Here is a 20,114-nt window from a genome sequence, read left to right as displayed (position 1 = left end):
CAGACATGAAGACCATTAGTACAGAATAGAAGATACAGAGACAAACCCATATAAATACAGTTATCTCATCCTAGACAAAGGCACCAAAAACATTCACTGGAGAAAAGAACTGGAAATCCATATGTAACAAAATGAATTAAACCCCTATCTCTCACCCTTCTCAAAACTCAACTCAAAGTGGATCAAAGACTTAGGCACTAGAAGAGAGATCCTGCACTAAAAAATAGGCCCATATCTTCACCATGTCAGCTTAGGAACTGACTTCCTTAAAAAGACTCCTAAAGCGCAAGAAGTAAAATCAAGAATTAACACATACAATGGATTCAAGCTAAAAAGCTTCTTCTCTGGGCTGGGGATGTGGCTCAAGCGGTAATGCGCTCGCCTGGCATGCGCGGGGCGCTGGGTTTGATCCTCAGCACCACATAAAAATATAATAAAGATGTTATGTCCACTGAAAATTGAAAAATAAATATTTAAAATAAACAAACAAACAAATAAATAAAAAGCTTCTTCTCAGCAAAGGAAACAATCAATAATGTGAAAAGAGAGCCTACAGAATGGGAGAAAATCTTTACCATCTGCACCTCAGACAGAACCTCAACCTCCAGGATATATAAAGAACTCAAAAAACTTAACAACAAAACAAATAACCCCATCAATAAATGGGCTAAAGAACTGAACAGACACTTCACAGAAGAAGAAATACAATTGATCAACAAATGTATAAAAAAACGTTTAACATCTCTAGCAATTTCATCACACTGTAGTCAGAACGGCAATTTTCAAGAATACAAGCTGGGGCTGGGATTGTGGCTCAGCTGTAGAGTGCTCGCCTAGCAAGGGCAGGACAAGGGTTCGATCCTCAGCACCACATAAAAAAAATAAAGGCACTGTGTTGTGTCCATCTACATCAAAAAATAAAAATAAAATATATATATGTATGTGTATATATATATATATATATATATACACACACACACACACACACACACACACATATATATATATATAAAGAATACAAGCAACTATATAAGTGTTGGCAAAGATGTTGGGGGGAAAAGGTACATTCATATATTGCTAGTGGGACTGCAAAATGGTGCAACCACTCTGGAAAGCAATATGGAGAGTCCTCACAAAACTTTAAATGAAACTAGCTTTTCACCCAGTTAATCCACTCCTTGTTTTATACCCAAAGGACTTAAACTCAGCACACTACAGTGACACCACCACATCAATGTTTATTGAACCTCAATTCACAATAGCTAAACTATGGAACCAACTTAGATGCCCTTCAACAGATTAATGGATTAAAAAAATGTGGTATACATACACAATGGAATATTACTCAGCCTTAAAGAAGAAAGAAATTATGGCATTTGTCAGTAAATGGATGGAGAATATCATGCTAAGCAAAACAAGCCAATCCCAAAAACCAAAGGCCAAATGTACTATGATATACAGATGATAATTCACAATAAGTGGGGAAGCCAAAGAAAAACAGAAGTACTTTGGATTAGGCAGAGGGGAGTAAAGGGAGGGGAGGAGGTATGGAGATAGAAAGGGTAGTAGAATGAATCAAGTATTATTATCCTGTGTACATATATGATTACACAACTGATATGATTCTACATCATCTACAATCAGAAGAATGGAAAGTTATACTCCATTTATATATAATGTGTCAGAATGCATTTTACTATCATGTATAACTAATTACAATAAAAAATAAAAATAAAAAATTACTATAATTTGGAAAAGTTTCCCAAAGGCCCATGTGTTAGAGGCTTGGTTCCCAGTCCATGGTGCTACTGGTAGGTGGCAGAAACTTCAAGATGTAGGGCCTTTTGGGAAGCAGTTACGCCATTATTGGCATGCTCTTGATTTGAGGCAGCTTTTTCTCACTTTTTCTTTTCCTCACCTTTACACCTTGCCCTGAGGTGAATGTGCACATACCATTATGATGTGCTACAGCAGGCCCAAAGTAATGGGATCAATTGATCATGAACTGAAACCTCCAAAATTGCAAACCAAAACAAAACCTTTTTCTTTTTAAGTTAATTTATCTCAGGTATTTGTTATAGTAATGAAAAGCTGACTAACACAAACATATAAAGCATTTTCTATAGTACCTAGTCCTCTACGTTAATTTTATGACCATCTTGATCACTCTTACCATGTGATCCAACAATTGCACTCCTTGGTATTTACCCAAATCAGTTGAAACTATGTCTACACAAAAACCTGTATAAGGCTGTTTTAATTCAAATCCAAAATTTGGATTAAACCAAGGTGCCTTTTAATAAGTGAGTAGACAAATAAATTGTGATACTTCCATACAATAATACAATAAAATAATTTGTTATTAAGATACACACACATATACACAAACACACCACCACACAAACTACCCCTTAGAGAAACCTTAAATGCATATTGCTAAGTAAAATAAGTGAATCTGAAAATGCTATATAGTATGACATTCCAGAAAAGGTCAAACTATGGAAATAGTAAAAAGATCAGTGATTATAGAATCTTGGGATGGTAAAATGGGGGGACGAGTAAGTAGAGCAGTGAAACTTTTCTGTGTGATACTGTAATGGAGGATACATGTCATGCATTTGTCAAAACCCACAGAATATATAACATAGATTGAACAATAATAGTGTGAAAGATGATATATCAAGAACTATGTAATGTTTTGAACAACCAACAATAAAAAAAAATAAAATAAAAAAAAATCATTATATACAAAGAATATCTATTAATAAAAAAAATTAGTAGCTAACGAGTAAAAAAAATAAATAAATAAAAAATAAACTATGGACTTTAGTTAATAATTGTGTTATCAATATTGCCCCATGAATCGCAACAAATGTACCACACAAATCCAATATGTTGATATAGGGAAATTGAAGGGGGTGATAGGACATATGGAAATTCTGTATTTTCACCCTTTTCTGTAAATCTAAACTATGCCTGAAAATGTCTACTAATTAAAAATTAAAACTAACAAATATTTTGTCTTATCATTTCTACTTATTGTGTCACACATTTAGAAAGGCCTCTCCATTATAAGAATTCCAAAATTTTCTATTTATTTTTGTAATTTCACCTTTTTGAACTTTAATAAACTCTATTTTTTAGGACAGTTTTAGGTGTACCGAAAAATTGGAAAGATATTAAAGAGAACTGCCATATATTCTATATCCAATTATCTCTATTATTAACACCTTAATTGGTATGGTAAATTTCTTACAATTAATGAACCAATGTTGATGCATTATTAACTAAAATCCATACTTTATTTGGATTTCCTTAGTTTCTATTCAATGTCCTTTTTCTGTTCTCAGATCCCATTCACTATACCATATTACATTTGTTTGTCAAATCTTCTTAGTCTTCTCTTGATTTTGACTGTTCTATTTCCTTGTTTCTGATGACCTCAATAATTTTGCCAAGTACTGGCAGGTATTCTGTAATGTCCTTTAAATGGGAATTTGTGTGATGTTTATCTCATGATTAGACTGGGTTTATGGTTTAAAAGTCATGCTAATCTTATCTGTATCATTCCAATTTTAGTATAGGTGCTGCAAAAGTGAGCAGAGATTATGGGTTATGAGGAGGAAGACTATAAAAATAAAGTGTCATTTTTATCATATCATATATTATATCGTATCAAGATCAACATGACATCCCTTTTAATGTTGACCATGACCATGTGGCTGAGGTAGTAGTTGTCAGTTTTCTCCACTGTGTAGTTACTTTCCCTATATTACCATCCTTTTCATGCTATATTCTTCACTCTAATAAAGGAGATAACTTTACTCAGACCACACTCAATGTGTTTAGAGTCGTGATCTGTTCTGTTTGAGAACAGATTATCTATGTAAGTTATATGGAATTCTGCTAAAAAGGAGATTTGGCTCTTCCTCGATTATTTATTTAAATCATTTACTTATATCAGTATAGACTTGTGAAATTTTTTATACTTTGAGTATAGTTCAACATTACTTTATTAACTTTGTTGTTCAAATTATCCCAGCTTTGGCCACTGAGAGCTCTTTCATTTGGTTTCTGTGTCCCTTTTGACACACTACCATCATTGTGGATTTATTTTTTCTTTTCAAGAACTTTTTAAAATTTTTGACATTACAAAATGCTTCAGGTTTATTTATTTACTTTCTGCCCCAGTTCTAGAATCAGCCAGTTCTTTTTATAGAGAATGGTATATTAAATACCCAAATCTGAGCACTCGTTGCTCTCATTGCTACTACGATATTGTTGCTTCCAGGTCCTCTTAGTTGACATACAAAGAAAATATATGTGTCCTGCTTATTTTCAATACTACAACTATTGACCCATTGTATGTTTATTTAGATGTAATTGTGAAGTAGGAATTCAACTGTATTCTTCCTGTGTTGAGCCTTCTATTTGTCATTCTTAAATGCCTAGCCATAGATTATTTAACTTCTTCTTCATTTTATGTTTCTATACTGGTAGAGTAGGATAATAATACTAGTCCTATCCTTCTTTCAGAGCTATACAAAGAATAAAATTTGATGAAAGTCTGAAAAGTTCAATATGAATTTAAAATACTTTACAAATATATGTATAATATTAAAAACACTGTTGTATTCTCATTAATATTTCTTTAGGGAACAAAAACCTACCTTCTTTCATTGAGACTTCTTTTGTTTGCATTACTTTTAATAAAGAGTTAGTCTTTTCCAACTGAATATCCAGGATTTTGTTCTTTCCACTGGTTTCTATCATTTTCTGTAGAAGAAATAGAGTAAACATTATTATCAAGTCAATGAAAGTGTTTCTATTCTTTTACTAAAGATATGAAGACTAATGAGAATATAAATCACTACCTAAAAGTCTAATAGTTAAAGATGAAACATAATTTTAAAGAGACAAACTTCCTAGTTTATATTTAATTTAAAAAGTAACCTGATAATATATTAAACCACACTAACGATTATAAAATAAAAGTATGGCCTAACTTGAACTCCTTTCGGCAATTCTTCAACCCTCATTTCCATAGTTAATGATTGCTAGCCAGGCATATACAAGCCTGTAGTCCCAACTATGTAAGAGGCTAAGGCAGGAAGATCTCTTGAGCATAGGAGTTTGTGGCCAACCTGGGCAACACAGTGAAATCTTGTCTCAAAAAAAAAAAAAATCCAAAATCAACAAACAAACAAAAACTCTTCCTTTTATATGCTTCCAAAGTATTTTTTGACTATATACAACTACAGAAAATGATCATCTGTATTCTGTTCTGCACCTTGACTATTCTACTTAGCACTATTATCTGGGACATGATGCCATATTACCATGTATAGATGTACCTCATTCTTTTTACCAGCTGCACTTGGTTTCATTTTTAATTTTTTTTGTACTTTTTAATTATATATAACAATAGAAAGCATTTTGACATAATTATAAAAGCAAGGACTATATCTTGTTTTGATGCAGTCCTCAATACCTCCTTTCCCCCTCCCCCACACCACTGCTCTCTTTCCTCTACTGATCTTTCTGCCATTTAGCCACAGTTTTTTTTTTTTTAATTAATTTCTTGTGAATGTACATGATGATGAGATTCACTGTGGTAAACTCATATATGTTCATGGGTATTTTTGAATATATTATAATTTATTTACCTAGTCTCCTATGAGAAAATTTGTTATTTCTACTTTTTTTGCTATTATAGTAGATAAATATTCTTAAACCTACTGCTTTGGATTTTTGTGAACAGTATAAAAAGCCTCCACAAACTCTTTAAATAGCTTCAAATATCAATTTATGACTAGTCATATATTATCTATACTCTACCCACTTCCTTAATATTACCACTTCTGATTTTATCTCAAAGCAATTGACATGAATTCATTTGTATTACCATCTACATGTATCTCTAAGAGACATGACTTTCAAAATATGTTCATATTACCACTATCACATCAAAAATGAACAACTATTTCTTATCAAAAATATTTAAGAATATGAGATACTTCTAAATTAATCTCCAACCTGCCCCCCCAAAAAAAAAACCTTTCACTAAATCTCTTCTCTCCAACAGTGCTTTCTATTTCTCTTTTCTCTTTTGCTAATTATACAGTTAAGAAAACTTAAGCTCATTGTTTGAAAAAAGATCATATTGCCTCAAAAATCTAAGGCCATGAAAATTCTTTAAATATGGCAATCTGTGTGAATAAAAATAGACATAAAAAATAAGAAAAGGAGAGAAAATAGGGGAAGGTCTTCCCTCCCATTCTTGCTTTACAAATTCACTCTTCAAATCTTTAGTTTATTCACCTACATTTTTTTCAACAGTTTTCATATATCTTCCTCTGTCAGAGAAGAGGGGAAAACAATACATCGTTTGGCTTACCATTTGTCCAAAGTTGGAGAGAAGGACTTCAAGTAGGTTTGGTTTTAGGTAAAAGAGCAGCAAGAGAGAACAGAGACAAATGGTAAAGAACTAAAATAAAGTACTTATAATGGTAGGAGACTGAAATTTAATTCTCATTAAATCTATTTCCGAGTTTGGACATTAGTTTGGACACTTAGATGTGTATTTTATCTTTAATTTTGGCAAAAGTACACGAATTATTTGTTCCCTTGCCCTGGAAAGTTTTTGATATATTAGTATAAATGAGTCAAGACTAGATATATTTTAAATACAAATCTTAAAAATTAGAGACAAAGGGCTTGGCAAAATATATTTTCATTATCTGTATCTTGCTCATTTTTGGCAACATTTTTTTCTTTCAAATTTCTCCCATTGATAAAATCTCTTCCATTTTTCCTCATACACCATAGCCATTGGCTATATTTACATACCTTTTCTATTTGTGAGAAGTCATTTATAAGTTTGTCAAGATTCACACTGCCAGTCTTTTTCATACATCCTTCACTGCTTTGATCCATGCCTGAACTAGTGAAGAGCAGAGAGTGTTAAGAAAAATCTAAAGCATCACGATAGTAGTCATAACTCAAACACTAAAGTTTCTTTACTTTATTTATAGAATACTTACTTGAGCTTCCTTCCACTCTGAGTATTTTGTTATACCCAGCATCAACAATAGGGTCATATGCATTAAGTTTTCTCCACTTATTATCATTTTCTCCCCAGGTGTAATTTGTCTAAAAAAATCTAAAATTAGTGCAATGATAAGAATATAAATAGATGTTATTTGTCCTTATTATAAAAAAACCCAAATAATCGCACTAACGCTCATCTCCTTTGCCATCAGTATGTCTGAACTTAAAGTCAAAGGCATGACTTTTAAGTGTGAGTATTCTCAATTTAAGATGCTCAACATGTCAAAGTATCACATCACAAATATTTTCTGGTAGTCTGCTTATACTTCATATTTTGCTTGGTATATAAAGCATATATGGAAATTGAAGTGCTCAAAACAATCTCTCTGTATTTCAATTTTTTGGTAACTTTATATAAGATTAACCTTTGGGAACAACCAATTAACTGCTGAGTGAATGGTAACAGTTCTAGCTTTAGTCCTACAGAACTAATCATAAGAAATTCTTCAGAATTCCAGAGGTAAAATCATTCAGCCCAGATAGAGAAACTGATTTTTTGCAAAGGAGCCAGTATTTACATTTGGCAGTGGAAGAAGGTATCTAGAAGGAATCAAGATTAACACAGTATGAAACTATATACATCTGTCTTTAGATGTCTTTAGACTTTTCTCCAGAGAAAAATGATGGGGAAAGTACATTTGAAATTCAGGGAGTGTAGAGTGAGGAAGGAGACAATGTTGAGTGTGTGGACTAGACTAAAGGAAAGGGTAAGTAAAACTCCTGAAATAATTACTGAAAATAATTGGGGGGGGGAGCATAATATTATTTAAAAATAAATATACCAAAATCAGATATTGTGTGACAATATTTTCATCAAAATTCCACTTCATCCTTCTTTTTGTATTATTTTACATTACAACTCTTTAATAGTTTTGAAATCTGAATTTTAGCTGTGCATTTTCAGTTTATTGAATTATTATCTGCAGTATCACCAGTGAGTAAAACTGTGTATGAAATTCTTTAAGTAGCTAAAACTCAATCCTTATGGCAGAAAAATAATTGTAATAGCCTTCCACGATCTAAAATTCTTCTGACAACAAAATTAAAAACTCATCACAATTTGATATCATTGTTAATTTTTAATACAACTGTAGGGTAATCTGAAATAGTTAATGAAAAATTCCTCCATATTTTTTAGTCTCTAATATTTTAAATTTAAAAAAAATGGTTTTTACCAGAGTTTTGGCTAAGAAACTAGCTTCTGAACTAATGCATTTTACTTTGAGCTTGATGTTCTATAATTCCGTTACCCTAGTAATACTCATGAAATATTTTTCCTCACTAAATCGTCACTAAAGGTTGGGGTTAGCTGACAATAAACAAGCCAACAAACAAAAAGCCCCAAACAAAATCAACAACAAAATATTCCACTTGCTATTATTGCATGCTATTCCTTTTGTCGCATTGGCGAGCAAACTAGTTCACTTCTACGTGTCTTTACTGTCCCCCCCACCCCCAATTTTCCAGGTCCTGATCTTTTCAAAGAATATGCTTTTGCTCTGTAAAATCAGGTGACAACTTAGTTAGTACTAGTTAAATTCCTTCGTGGGCAGCAGAGACTGACTTTTGATCTTCAAGGACCAGCTTCAAACAGTTCCCACAGCAAAGATAATCCCATTCCCCGTCCGGCTCATTTCTGCTGGCTGGAGTCCAGGGGCTCGCTGTCTCCGGGACCCCGCTCCGTGGGCCCTGGCCGCTCCTGGTTGGCGTCAGCAGCACAGGCTCCCCTCGCCTCTGCCTCTTCCTTTTTGGCCTCCCTTCACTCTCATTCCTGAAGCCTGGGGCCCATGAGCCACAGGGGTCGGGATCAAGGACCTCGGGAGCCTTATACGGATGCAGGACAATGTGAGAAGGTGTGAAGAAAAGAATCTTCTTGGAAAAAAGCGGAATTTCGAGCCGCTTACTGAGTTTGGAGCTACTCACCGTCGCTGCAGGCTCCTCAAAGTCCGCCTCGAGGACTGCCTTCTCCGGTTCCTAGTCCATCCCTGACTTGGGCCCCCTCCCTCGGAAACAGGTTCCCGAAACAATGGGCCCGCCCTTCTCCTGGCCCCCTCTGTGCCCTATTCTGGCCTTCCCACCACCAGCCGTCTTTACCAACCTGGTCTTAGCTCTCCTACTGCTTCTTAGGTATTTTCATGTGGTTTCTAGAACATGGATCCAAACTCGGAGAATGCCAGATTAATAACTGCTTCCCCGACCAAAGAATAAATCATACCTGTTTTGATTTTTGAGTTAACATCATTGAATAACTAATAATCTGTATTTATTTTTGTGTGTTTTATACAGTAGGCTTTTAAAGTATCAAAGTCAGTCAATAGATATGGTTTCCCACCTAGGTCTTGTCTTTGTGGTTGAGTGATTAAGGACAGGGGCTCTTATTCATATACAAGCGCAAACTCTTCTATTTACTAATGGTTCATCTTGGGCAAGTGCTTAATTCTACATGCCTCAGTTTCTTTATTTATGATACAGATAAATAACAAGGATGTTGTGATAATTAAATGAAATGATGCATTTAAGAGTGTGCTTAATAGAGTTACTACCTTAAAGTGTTCAAAAATGTTATTATAATTTTAAATGTTGTTCAATAAAGTGTTAAAAAATGTTATTATAATTTGTTCAGTAATAGAAAGTGTAATGCCTACTTTTGTTTGAGTGAGAAATATGATACTTATTAATTTTATTTTTCTATGGAATTCAAAAATTGGTGGGCAGAAAAATGTAAAGTGTAATAGAATAATTCATACTTTATTATTTGAAGGATACTATAGCATAGAGATAAGAGAACTGGAACCAACTGAGAAATGTGGGGTAAGATCCTCACTCTGCTGCTGGATTAAGAGTTCTTTGACATTAGTAACAACACATAGGGATTTTGAAAATAAGTGGACATCTAATTGCTGGTTCTATCAAATTAGCATACATAAAATGTTCCTTACGGCAACTATCACAATAGTTTTAGAAAGAGGCTTAATCTCATTTCCATGAATATTTACTTACATAATCTTATAAATATCGAAGAAATATGTACAAGGTAAAATATAAATTAGAAGTGGAATTAAAGATCAGGAGAGATTATAAAACACAAATATTAAAACCCATCTCAAATGCTTTCTTTTCTATGATCATATCTATCAGTAGTGACCTGACTTTCTTAACTCCAGGGCATTGCCAGTCTTTTTGTGACATTGTTTGAATTGATGTATGATTACTTCTACTGTATTATTGTCTCCTTGGGGGCAAAAAATCTCCATTTTCTTATTATATACGTATTTCTTGCTGGTGTCTAACATAGGCAGAAGAAATAGAAGTAAAACAAATCATAAAAGTTCAGCTTGATTTTTCTGGTTTGGAATGAATCACCAATTTCTCTTTCATTTTATGACACTAGCATTTCCCCCCAAGAATCTTAGCAGGCTATGAAGATGTCTGTTAATAAGAAACTACATGAGATACCCATGAATTCATCTTTAAGAAGGGAGTACCTTTCACAGTTGTATTCATAATTTTATTCCCCAAAAACTATCCAAGAGAGAAAAAGAATTCATCAAATATTTGGTTAGAAAATAGTCATTTTCTGATTCATCAAGGATTCATTATTATTTAATTAGAAATGACCTTGAAAACCATAGAGAGAAACAAATTACATTATTATGTCATACTAACAAGGAAGGTAATATTGGAATTTATTAAAAATACCTTGAGTTGGAAAAGAAACATATGCACTTAAGCAATTGGAAAATAAAGGAAGCTATGTCTTTATGCATATAAGGATTATAAAGTGAGTGATACATTGATTTTTTTTAAAGTCACAAATAACTTCATTTATTAATCCATCATAAAATATTTAAGTCTCATGAGTTACCAGCTACTGATGGTCTAGGCAGTAATGAAAGCAAAACAAATAAAATTCTCTAGTGTTTTGGAGCTTATAGTCTCATAGGAGAAAATAGCAGAGGACTGAAGTCTAGTATTGGCAATATAGCTTTGGCATTCACCAGGTTTGGTTTCCATTGCCAGTGTTCTATGAAAACAAAATGTGATGGCATTGCTCCCATATCATGGCAAGTATTTGGAAGTGTCTCAACTTGTCTGAGTCTCCTGTTCAAGCAGTAGTAGTCAACTCAGTTCTCCCACTATTTTTGCCTCTGTTCAGGGCATGCGTTTTGTCTGCCTACTCAAATTTGCCAATTACTAAAATTCTAGCTCAATCTCATTTCCACAACTATTGTTTATAAAGTGTCACAAATAGGGAGAATTCTGTGCAAGCTTAAATGTAAATTAGAAATGTGAGTACAGACCAGGAGAGATGATAAAACATAAACACACTGGTCTGTAGTTAATAAAGTTGTTATATGCATGTCACAAATTTAGCTTTTTAGTGCTGACCAGAATTTAAAACTAAAAAATCAATTTCGTTTCAAAATTTATTTATTTATTTTAATCAGGTATATATGACAGCAAAATGCATTTTGATTCATTGTACACAATTGCAGCACAACTTCTCATTTCTCTGTACGCAATGTAGTGTCACACCATATGTGCAGTCATACATGTACCTAGGGAAATAATATCCATCGCATTCCACCGTCTTTCTTGCCACAATACCCCCTCTCCTCCCATCCTTCCCCTTTGCCCAATCAAAGTTCCTCCATTTTTCCCATAACCCTCCCCCCACCATTATGGATCAGCATTCACTTCCCAGAGAGAACATTCAGCCTTTGATTTGGGGAGATTGGCTTACTTAGCTTAGCACGCTAGTCTCTAACTCCTTTCATTTACCTGAAAATGCCATGATTTTATTCTCTTTTAATGCTGATTAACATTCCACTATGTATATACATACCACCGCTTCTTTATCCATTCATCTATTGAAGGACACCTAGATTGTTTCCACAGTTTAGCTGTGAATTGAGCTGCTATAAACATTGAAGTGGCTGCGTTACTATAGTATTCGGATTTTAAGTCCTTTGGGTATAGACCAAGGATATAAAGTCCTTTATATATATGACAGCTGGGTCAAAGGGTGGATCCATTCCAAGTTTTCTAAGGAATCTTAATACTGTTTTCCATATTGGCTGTACCAATTTGCTGTTCCACCAACAATGTATGAGTGTGCTTTTCCCCCCACATTCTCACCAACACTAATTGTTGTTTGTATTCTTGATAACTGCCATTCTGACTGGTGTGAGATTACATTTTTGAGTAGTTTTGATTTTCATTTCTCTAATTGTTAGAGATGCTGAACATTTTTTCATGTTTGTTGATCAATTGTATATCTTCTTCTGAGAAGCATCTGTTCAGCTCCTTAGCCCATTTATTGATTGAGTTGTTTTCTTGTTTGTTTTGTTGTTGAGTTTTTTAATTTCTTTTTTTTTTTAATTTTTTATTGTGGGTTGTTCAAAACATTACAAATTTCTTGACATATCATATTCCACACTTTGATTCAAGTGGGTTATGAACTCCCACCTTCACCCCATACACAGATTGCAGATTCACATCAGTTACACATCCATTGATTTACAAATTGCCATACTAGTGTCTGTTGTGCTCCGCTGCCTTTCCCATCATCCACCCTCCCCCCTCCCCACCTCTCCCCTCCCCTCCCCTCCTCTCTCTCTACCCCCTCCACTGTATAACCCTGAGGGTCTCCTTCCATTACCGTGCAATTTCCCTTCTCTCTCCCTTTCCCTCCCACCTCTCATCCCTGTTAAATGTTAATCTTCTTCTCCTGTTCTTCGTCCCTACTCTGTTCTTAGTTACTTTCCTTATATCAAAGAAGACATTTGGCATTTGTTTTTTAGGGATTGGCTAGCTTCACTTAGCATAATCTGCTCTAATGCCATCCATTTCCCTGTAAATTCTATGATTTTGTCATTTTTTAATGCAGAGTAATACTCCATTGTGTATAAATGCCACATTTTTTTTTTATCCATTCGTCTATTGAAGGGCATCTAGGTTGGTTCCACAGTCTTGCTATTGTGAACTGTGCTGCTATGAACATTGATGTAGCCGTGTCCCTGTAGCATGCTCTTTTTAGGTCTTTAGGGAATAGACCAAGAAGGGGAATAGCTGGGTCAAATGGTGGCTCCATTCCCAGCTTTCCAAGAAATCTCCATACTGCTTTCCAAATTGGCTGCACCAATCTGCAGTCCCACCAGCAATGTACAAGTGTACCCTTTTCCCCACATCCTCGCCAGCACTTGTTGTTGTTTGACTTCCTAATGGCTGCCAATCTTACTGGAGTGAGATGGTATCTTAGGGTGGTTTTGATTTGCATTTCTCTGACAGCTAGAGATGTTGAGCATTTTTTCATGTACTTGTTGATTGACTGTATGTCCTCCTCTGAGAAGTGTCTGTTCAGGTCCTTGGCCCATTTGTTGATTGGGTTGTTTGTTCTCTTATTGTCTAATTTTTTGAGTTCTTTGTATACTCTGGATATTAGGGCTCTATCTGAAGTGTGAGGAGTAAAGATTTGTTCCCATGATGTAGGCTCCCTATTTACCTCTCTTATTGTTTCTTTTGCTGAGAAAAAACTTTTTAGTTTCAGTAAGTCCCATTTGTTGATTCTAGTTATTAACTTTTGTGCTATGGGTGTCCTATTGAGGAATTTGGAGCCCGACCCCACCGAATGTAGATCGTAGCCAACTTTTTCTTCTATTAGACGGCACGTCTCTGATTTGATATCAAGCTCCTTGATCCATTTTGAATTCACTTTTGTGCATGGCGAGAGAAAGGGATTCAGTTTCATTTTGTTGCATATGGATTTCCAGTTTTCCCAGCACCATTTGTTGAAGATGCTATCCTTCCTCCATTGCATGCTTTTAGCCCCTTTATCAAATATAAGGTAGTTGTAGTTTTGTGGATTGGTTTCTGTGTCCTCTATTCTGTACCATTGGTCCACCCGCCTGTTTTGGTACCAGTACCATGCTGTTTTTGTTACTATTGCTCTGTAGTATAGTTTGAAGTCTGGTATCGCTATACCGCCTGATTCACACTTCCTGCTTAGCATTGTTTTTGCTATTCTGGGTCTTTTATTTTTCCATATGAATTTCATGATTGCTTTCTCTATTTCTACAAGAAATGCCATTGGGATTTTGATTGGCATTGCATTAAACCTATAGAGAACTTTTGGTAATATCGCCATTTTGATGATGTTAGTTCTGCCTATCCATGAACAGGGTATATTTTTCCATCTTCTAAGATCTTCTTCTATTTCTCTCTTTAGGGTTCTGTAGTTTTCATTGTATAAGTCTTTCACCTCTTTTGTTAGGTTGATTCCCAAGTATTTTATTTTTTTTTAAGATATTGTGAATGGAGTGGTGTCCTCATTTCCATTTCAGAGGATTTGTCGCTGATATACAGGAATGCCTTTGATTTATGTGTGTTGATTTTAAATCCTGCCACTTTGCTGAATTCATTTATTAGCTCTAATAATTTCTTTGTAGAGCCTTTTGGGTCTGCTAGATATAGAATCATATCATCTGCAAATAGTGATAATTTAAGTTCTTCTTTTCCTATTTTGATGTCTTTAATTTCTTTCGTCTGTCTAATTGCTCTGGCCAGTGTTTCGAGAACTATGTTGAACAGAAGTGGAGAGAGAGGGCATCCCTGTCTTGTTCCAGATTTTAGAGGGAATGCCTTCAGTTTTTCTCCATTCAGAATGATGCTAGCCTGAGGCTTAGCATAGATTGCTTTTACAATATTGAGGTATGTTCCTGTTATCCCTAGTTTTTCTAGAGTTTTGAACATAAAGGGATGCTGTACTTTGTCGAATGCTTTTTCCGCATCTATCGAGATGATCATATGGTTCTTATTTTTAAGTCTATTGATGTGGTGAATAACATTTATTGATTTCCGTATATTGAACCAGCCTTGCATCCCAGGGATGAATCCTACTTGATCATGGTGTACAATTTTTTTGATATGTTTTTGTATCCGATTCGCCAGAATTTTATTGAGGATTTTTGCATCTAGGTTCATTAGAGATATTGGTCTGTAGTTTTCTTTCTTTGAAGTGTCTTTGTCTGGTTTAGGTATCAGGGTGATGTTGGCCTCATAGAATGAATTTGGAAGTTCTCCCTCCTTTTCTATTTCCTGAAGTAGCTTGAAAAGTATTGGTATTAGTTCTTCTTTAAAGGTTTTGTAAAATTCTGCTGTATACCCATCCGGACCTGGGCTTTTCTTAGTTGGTAGTCTTTTTATGGTTTCTTCTATCTCCTCAATTGATATTGGTCTGTTTAGGTTTTCTATATCCTCCTGACTCAATCTGGGCAGATCATATGACTTAAGAAATTTATCGATGCCTTCACTATCTTCTAATTTATTGGAGTATAAGGATTCAAAATAGTTTTTGATTATCTTCTGTATTTCTGAAGTGTCTGTTGTGATATTGCCTTTTTCATCCCATATGCTAGTAATTTGAGTTCTCTCTCTTCTTCTCTTCGCTAGCATCGCTAAGGGTCTGTCGATTTTGTTTATTTTTTCAAAGAACCAACTTTTAGTTTTGTCAATTTTTTCAGTTGTTTCTTTTGTTTCGATTTCATTAATTTCAGCTCTGATTTTAATTATTTCTTGCCTTCTACTTCTTTTGCTGTTGTTTTGCTCTTCTTTTTCAAGGATTTTGAGATGAAGTATGAGATCATTTATTTGTTGGTTTTTTCTTTTTTTAAGGAATGAACTCCAAGCAATGAATTTTCCTCTTAGAACTGCTTTTAATGTGTCCCATAGATTCCGATATGTTGTGTCTGTGTTTTCATTTATCTCTAAGAATTTTTTAATTTCCTCCTTGATGTCTTCTATAACCCATTGATCATTCAGTAACCTATTCTTCATTCTCCAATTGATGTATGCTTTTTCCTTCCTTCTTTTATCGTTGATTTTCAGTTTCATTCCATTATGATCAGATAAGATGCATGGTATTATCTCTACTCCTTTATATTGTCTAAGAGTTTCCCTGTGACATAATATATGATCTATATTTGAGAAGGATCCATGTGCTGCTGAGAAAAAAGTGTAACTGCTTGATGTTGGGTGGTATACTCTATATATGTCAATTAGGTCTAGGTTATTAATTGTGTTATTGAGTTCTATAGTTTCCTTATTCAACTTTTGTTTGGAAGATCTGTCCAGTGGCGAGAGAGGTGTGTTGAAGTCTCCCATGATTATGGTGTGGTGGTCTATTAGACTCTTGAACTTGAGAAGAGTTTGTTTGACGAACATAGCTGCACCATTGTTTGGGGAATAAATATTTATGATTGTTATGTCTTGTTGGTGTATGGTTCCCTTAAGCAGTATGTAGTGTCCCTCTTTATTCCTTTTGATTAACTTTGGCTTGAAATCTATTTTATTTGATATGAGTATGGACACGCCTGCTTGTTTCCGAAGTCCATATGAGTGATATGATTTTTCCCAACCTTTCACCTTCAGCCTATGTATGTCTTTTCCTATCAAATGCATCTCCTGTAGGCAGCATATTGTTGGGTCTTGTTTTGTGATCCATTCTACTAGCCTGTGTCTCTTAATTGGTGAGTTTAAGCCATTAACATTTAGGGTTATTATTGAGATATGGGTTGTTCTTCCAGCCATATTTGTTTATTTCTGTTACTAAACATTGTTTGTTTTCCTCTTTGATTATTTCCCCCCCCCGCTTTACTGTCCTACCTCCCACTGTTGGTTTTCATTGTTATTTTCCATTTCCTCTTCCTGTAATGCTTTGGCGAGGATGTTTTGAAGAGATGGTTTTCTAGCTGCGAATTCTTTAAACTTTTGTTTATCGTGGAAGGTTTTAATTTCATTCTCCATCCTGAAGCTTAATTTCGCTGGATACACAATTCTTGGTTGGAACCCATTTTCTTTCAGTGTTTGAAATATGTTATTCCAGGATCTTCTAGCTTTCAGAGTCTGTGTTGAAAGATCAGCTGTTATCCTGATTGGCTTACCCCTAAATGTAATCTGCTTCCTTTCTCTTGTAGCTTTTAAAATTCTCTCCTTATTCTGTATGTTGGGCATCTTCATTATAATGTGTCTAGGTGTGGATCTCTTATGATTTTGCACATTCGGCGTCCTGTAGGCTTCTAGGATTTGGGATTCTGTCTCATTCTTCAAGTCTGGGAAGTTTTCTTGTATTATTTCATTGAATAGACTGCTCATTCCTTTGGTTTGGAGCTCTGTACCTTCCTGTATCCCAATGACTCTTAAGTTTGGTCTCTTAATGTTATCCCATATTTCTTGGATGTTCTGCTCATGGTTTCTTAACAGTCTTGCTGAGCTGTCTATGTTCTTTTCCAGTTGAAATACTTTGTCTTCATTGTCTGATGTTCTATCTTCTAAGTGTTCTACTCTGCTGGTAGTATTCTCCATTGAGTTTTTAAGTTGGTTTATTGCTTCCTGCATTTCTAGGATTTCTGATTGCTTGTTTTTTATAACCTCTATCTCCCTGTATAGTTGATCCTTTGCTTCCTGGATTTGTTTGCGTAATTCGTTGTCGAAGTGATCTTTCATTGTCTGATTTTGCTGTTTAATGTCTTCCTTGATACTCCAGATCATCTGAAGCATGTATATCCTGAATTCTTTATCTGACATTCCATCTGCTGCAGCTGTTACCTCTTCTAAAGTTGCGTTGACCTGCATTGCTTGTGGTCCTTTCTTTCCTTGTCTTTTCATACTGCTTGCGTATCTTTCCTGCAGGTGCGGACGGCGGCTCTGCTCTCTCCTTATTCCAATTGGGGTGTCGTGGCTACCACGCCAGCAGGTCACTGGGCCTGTTCTGGGAGCTGGTGGCGGCTCTGTTCTGCCCCTACTCCAATTGGGGTGACGAGTGTACCACACCGGCAGGCCACCGGGCCTGATCCGCCGGTCGGTTGCAGGTTTACCTACCCTGCAGGCGCGGGCGGCAGCTCTACTCTGCCCCTACTCCAAATGGGGTGACGTGTCTGTCATACCAGCAGGCCACTGGGCCTGTCCTGCTGGTCGGTCGCAGATCTGCCCACCTTTCGGGCACGGGTGGAGGCTCTGCTCTGCCCCTACTCCAATTGGGGTGTCGTGACTACCCCGCCTGCAGGACGCTGGGCCTGTTCCTGGCAAGGGAGGCGACTCTGCTCTGTCAATTACTCCAATTAGGGTGGTGTTTGTACCACGCCGGCAGGCTCCTGGGCCTGATCCGCCGGTCTGTTGTAGGTCTGCCTACCTTGAAGGCGCGGGCGGCGGATCTGCCCTGCCCCTCCTACCACGCCTGCGGACCCCTGGGCCTGATCTGCAGGTTGATCACTGGTCTGCTCACCCTGAGGGCACGGGTGGCGGTTCCGCTCCGCCCCCACTCCAATTGGGGTCACGTGACCACCACACCGGCAGGGCCTGATCCGGGCGTGGGAGAAGGATCTGCTCTGCCCCTACTCGAGTTGGGATGATGTGTGTACCACACTGGCAGGCCACTGGGCCTGACCCGCCAGGCTGTCACAGGTCTGTTTACCTTGCAAGCGCGAAGGGCGGCTCTGCCCTGCCCCTCCTACCACGCCCATGTACTACTGGGTCGTGGGTCTGCCCACCTGGCGGGTGTGGGTGGCGGCTCCGCTCCGCCCCCTCTCCAATTGGGGTCACGCGGTCACCACGCTGGCGAGCCGCTGGGCCTGCTCCGGGGGCTGGCGGCAGCCCGGCTCCTTCCCTCTGGCTCAAGGACAAATTGATGAGACTCGCGTGACTGAGCCTCACCCCCCTTACCAGGAGACCAACTGCTTATGTCACCGCTGGTATTGATGAAGATCTCTCCTCCACCGCTTTCTGCTGACATCAGATCTCTGCCATGTTGGTATCCTATGCAAATGGCAGCATTTCGTTCCCCTTGCCGGGCAACCCAAGCAACGGGTGAGTCCTGACCGGCCCTCAGCAGGACCCGGACCGAGACGCAGTTTCTGCGGGCTCCTAGCCCCGGTCCAGGGAAGTTCCGGGAGCCGGAACTCGGCCGCTCCGTGCTCGGTGTAATCTCCTATAAGTGTAAGCTCCAAGAAGCAGTCCCCGCGGGCTCAGTTCCGGGAGCCGGAATTCGGCTGCTTAGTGCTTGGTGTTTGCTCTGATAGTAGCAGGGTCCAAGAAGCAGCCTCCGCAGGCTCCACAGCCCTGAGCCAGGGCGGTTCCGGGACGGTTCCGGGAGCCGGAACTCGGCCGCTCCGTGCTTGGTGTAAGCTCCTATAAGTGTAAGCTCCAAGAAGCAGCCCCCGCGGGCTCAGTTCCGGGAGCCGGAATTTGGCTGCTTAGTGCTTGGTGTATGCTCTGATAGTAGCAGGGTCCAAGAAGCAGCCTCCGCAGGCTCCGCAGCCCTGAGCCAGGGCGGTTCCGGGACGGTTCCGGGAGCCGGAACTCGGCCGCCCGGCGCTCGGTGTTCACTCCGATAAGATCAGATTTTAAGAAGCACCCAGGCGCTGAACCCTAGCAATCTGTCTGCAAGCCGCAGGCGAATTGCAGCCTGAAATTACCTGTTCTATGGCTGAATGAGCTGCGGTCAGTCAAAAACAGGGAAGGTGACGTCAGTTTACCAACATGGTGGCTGCTGGCCTCCTCTGTGGTCTGACCGGTGTGGAGAACCGAGATGGACCGCTTCCTTCCCCCGTCTCGAACCCAGAATTCAGCCCTGAGTGCGGTGCTTGCGCGGCTGGCAGAAACTGCAGCACTGTAACCCTGCGTCTCTATCCCAGCGCGCCTTGCAGACTCTAGCCGCGGGGCGATTTGCTGAATAAGCAGTTTTACCCTCCGTGCGACAAACCTCTCGCGTTTGAGTCCCTGTAGCCGATCCTCGTGCGATGGAAATCCTTCCTCCAGGTTCCGGCGCACCCCACTATTGCTGGAAATTCCTAACAAGATATCCTTTAGCCGTCCTGACTTGTCATACTCCCACACAGTGAAGCAGCACACGGGGGTAATGCACTCCCCTCGCCGCCATCTTCCTTCCCACACTCCCTTAATTTCTTTATATATCCCGGAGATTAGTGCTCTATCTGAGTGCCTGTGGC

The 20,114-nt window shown here is 37.8% G+C and overlaps 1 protein-coding gene across 2 annotated transcripts in view; it reads right to left on the bottom strand.

Moving 5' to 3' along the window:
* The window catches only part of Ccdc152 (coiled-coil domain containing 152), a 41,857-nt gene extending 34,919 nt beyond the window's left edge, over positions 1-6,938 (bottom strand). For both annotated transcript variants that reach the window (XM_046468281.2, XM_058570736.1), the window contains exons 1-2: positions 6,850-6,938; positions 4,671-4,776 (exon numbers count right to left, since the gene is read on the bottom strand). In XM_046468281.2, coding sequence (XP_046324237.1) covers positions 4,671-4,776; positions 6,850-6,936 — 193 coding nt within the window. In that variant the 5' untranslated portion in view covers positions 6,937-6,938. The remainder of the gene's footprint in view (positions 1-4,670; positions 4,777-6,849) is intronic.
* Between the last annotated feature and the right edge of the window lie 13,176 nt (positions 6,939-20,114).

Source organism: Marmota monax, unplaced genomic scaffold (genome assembly GCF_021218885.2).
Source record: "Marmota monax isolate L192 unplaced genomic scaffold, Marmota_monax_Labrador192_F-V1.1 WCK01_AAM20220418_F8-fsc00120, whole genome shotgun sequence".
Classification (NCBI taxonomy): domain Eukaryota; kingdom Metazoa; phylum Chordata; class Mammalia; order Rodentia; family Sciuridae; genus Marmota; species Marmota monax.
The sequence above is the reverse complement of the archived record's forward strand: the minus strand, read 5'-3'. Positions and strand labels throughout refer to the sequence as shown.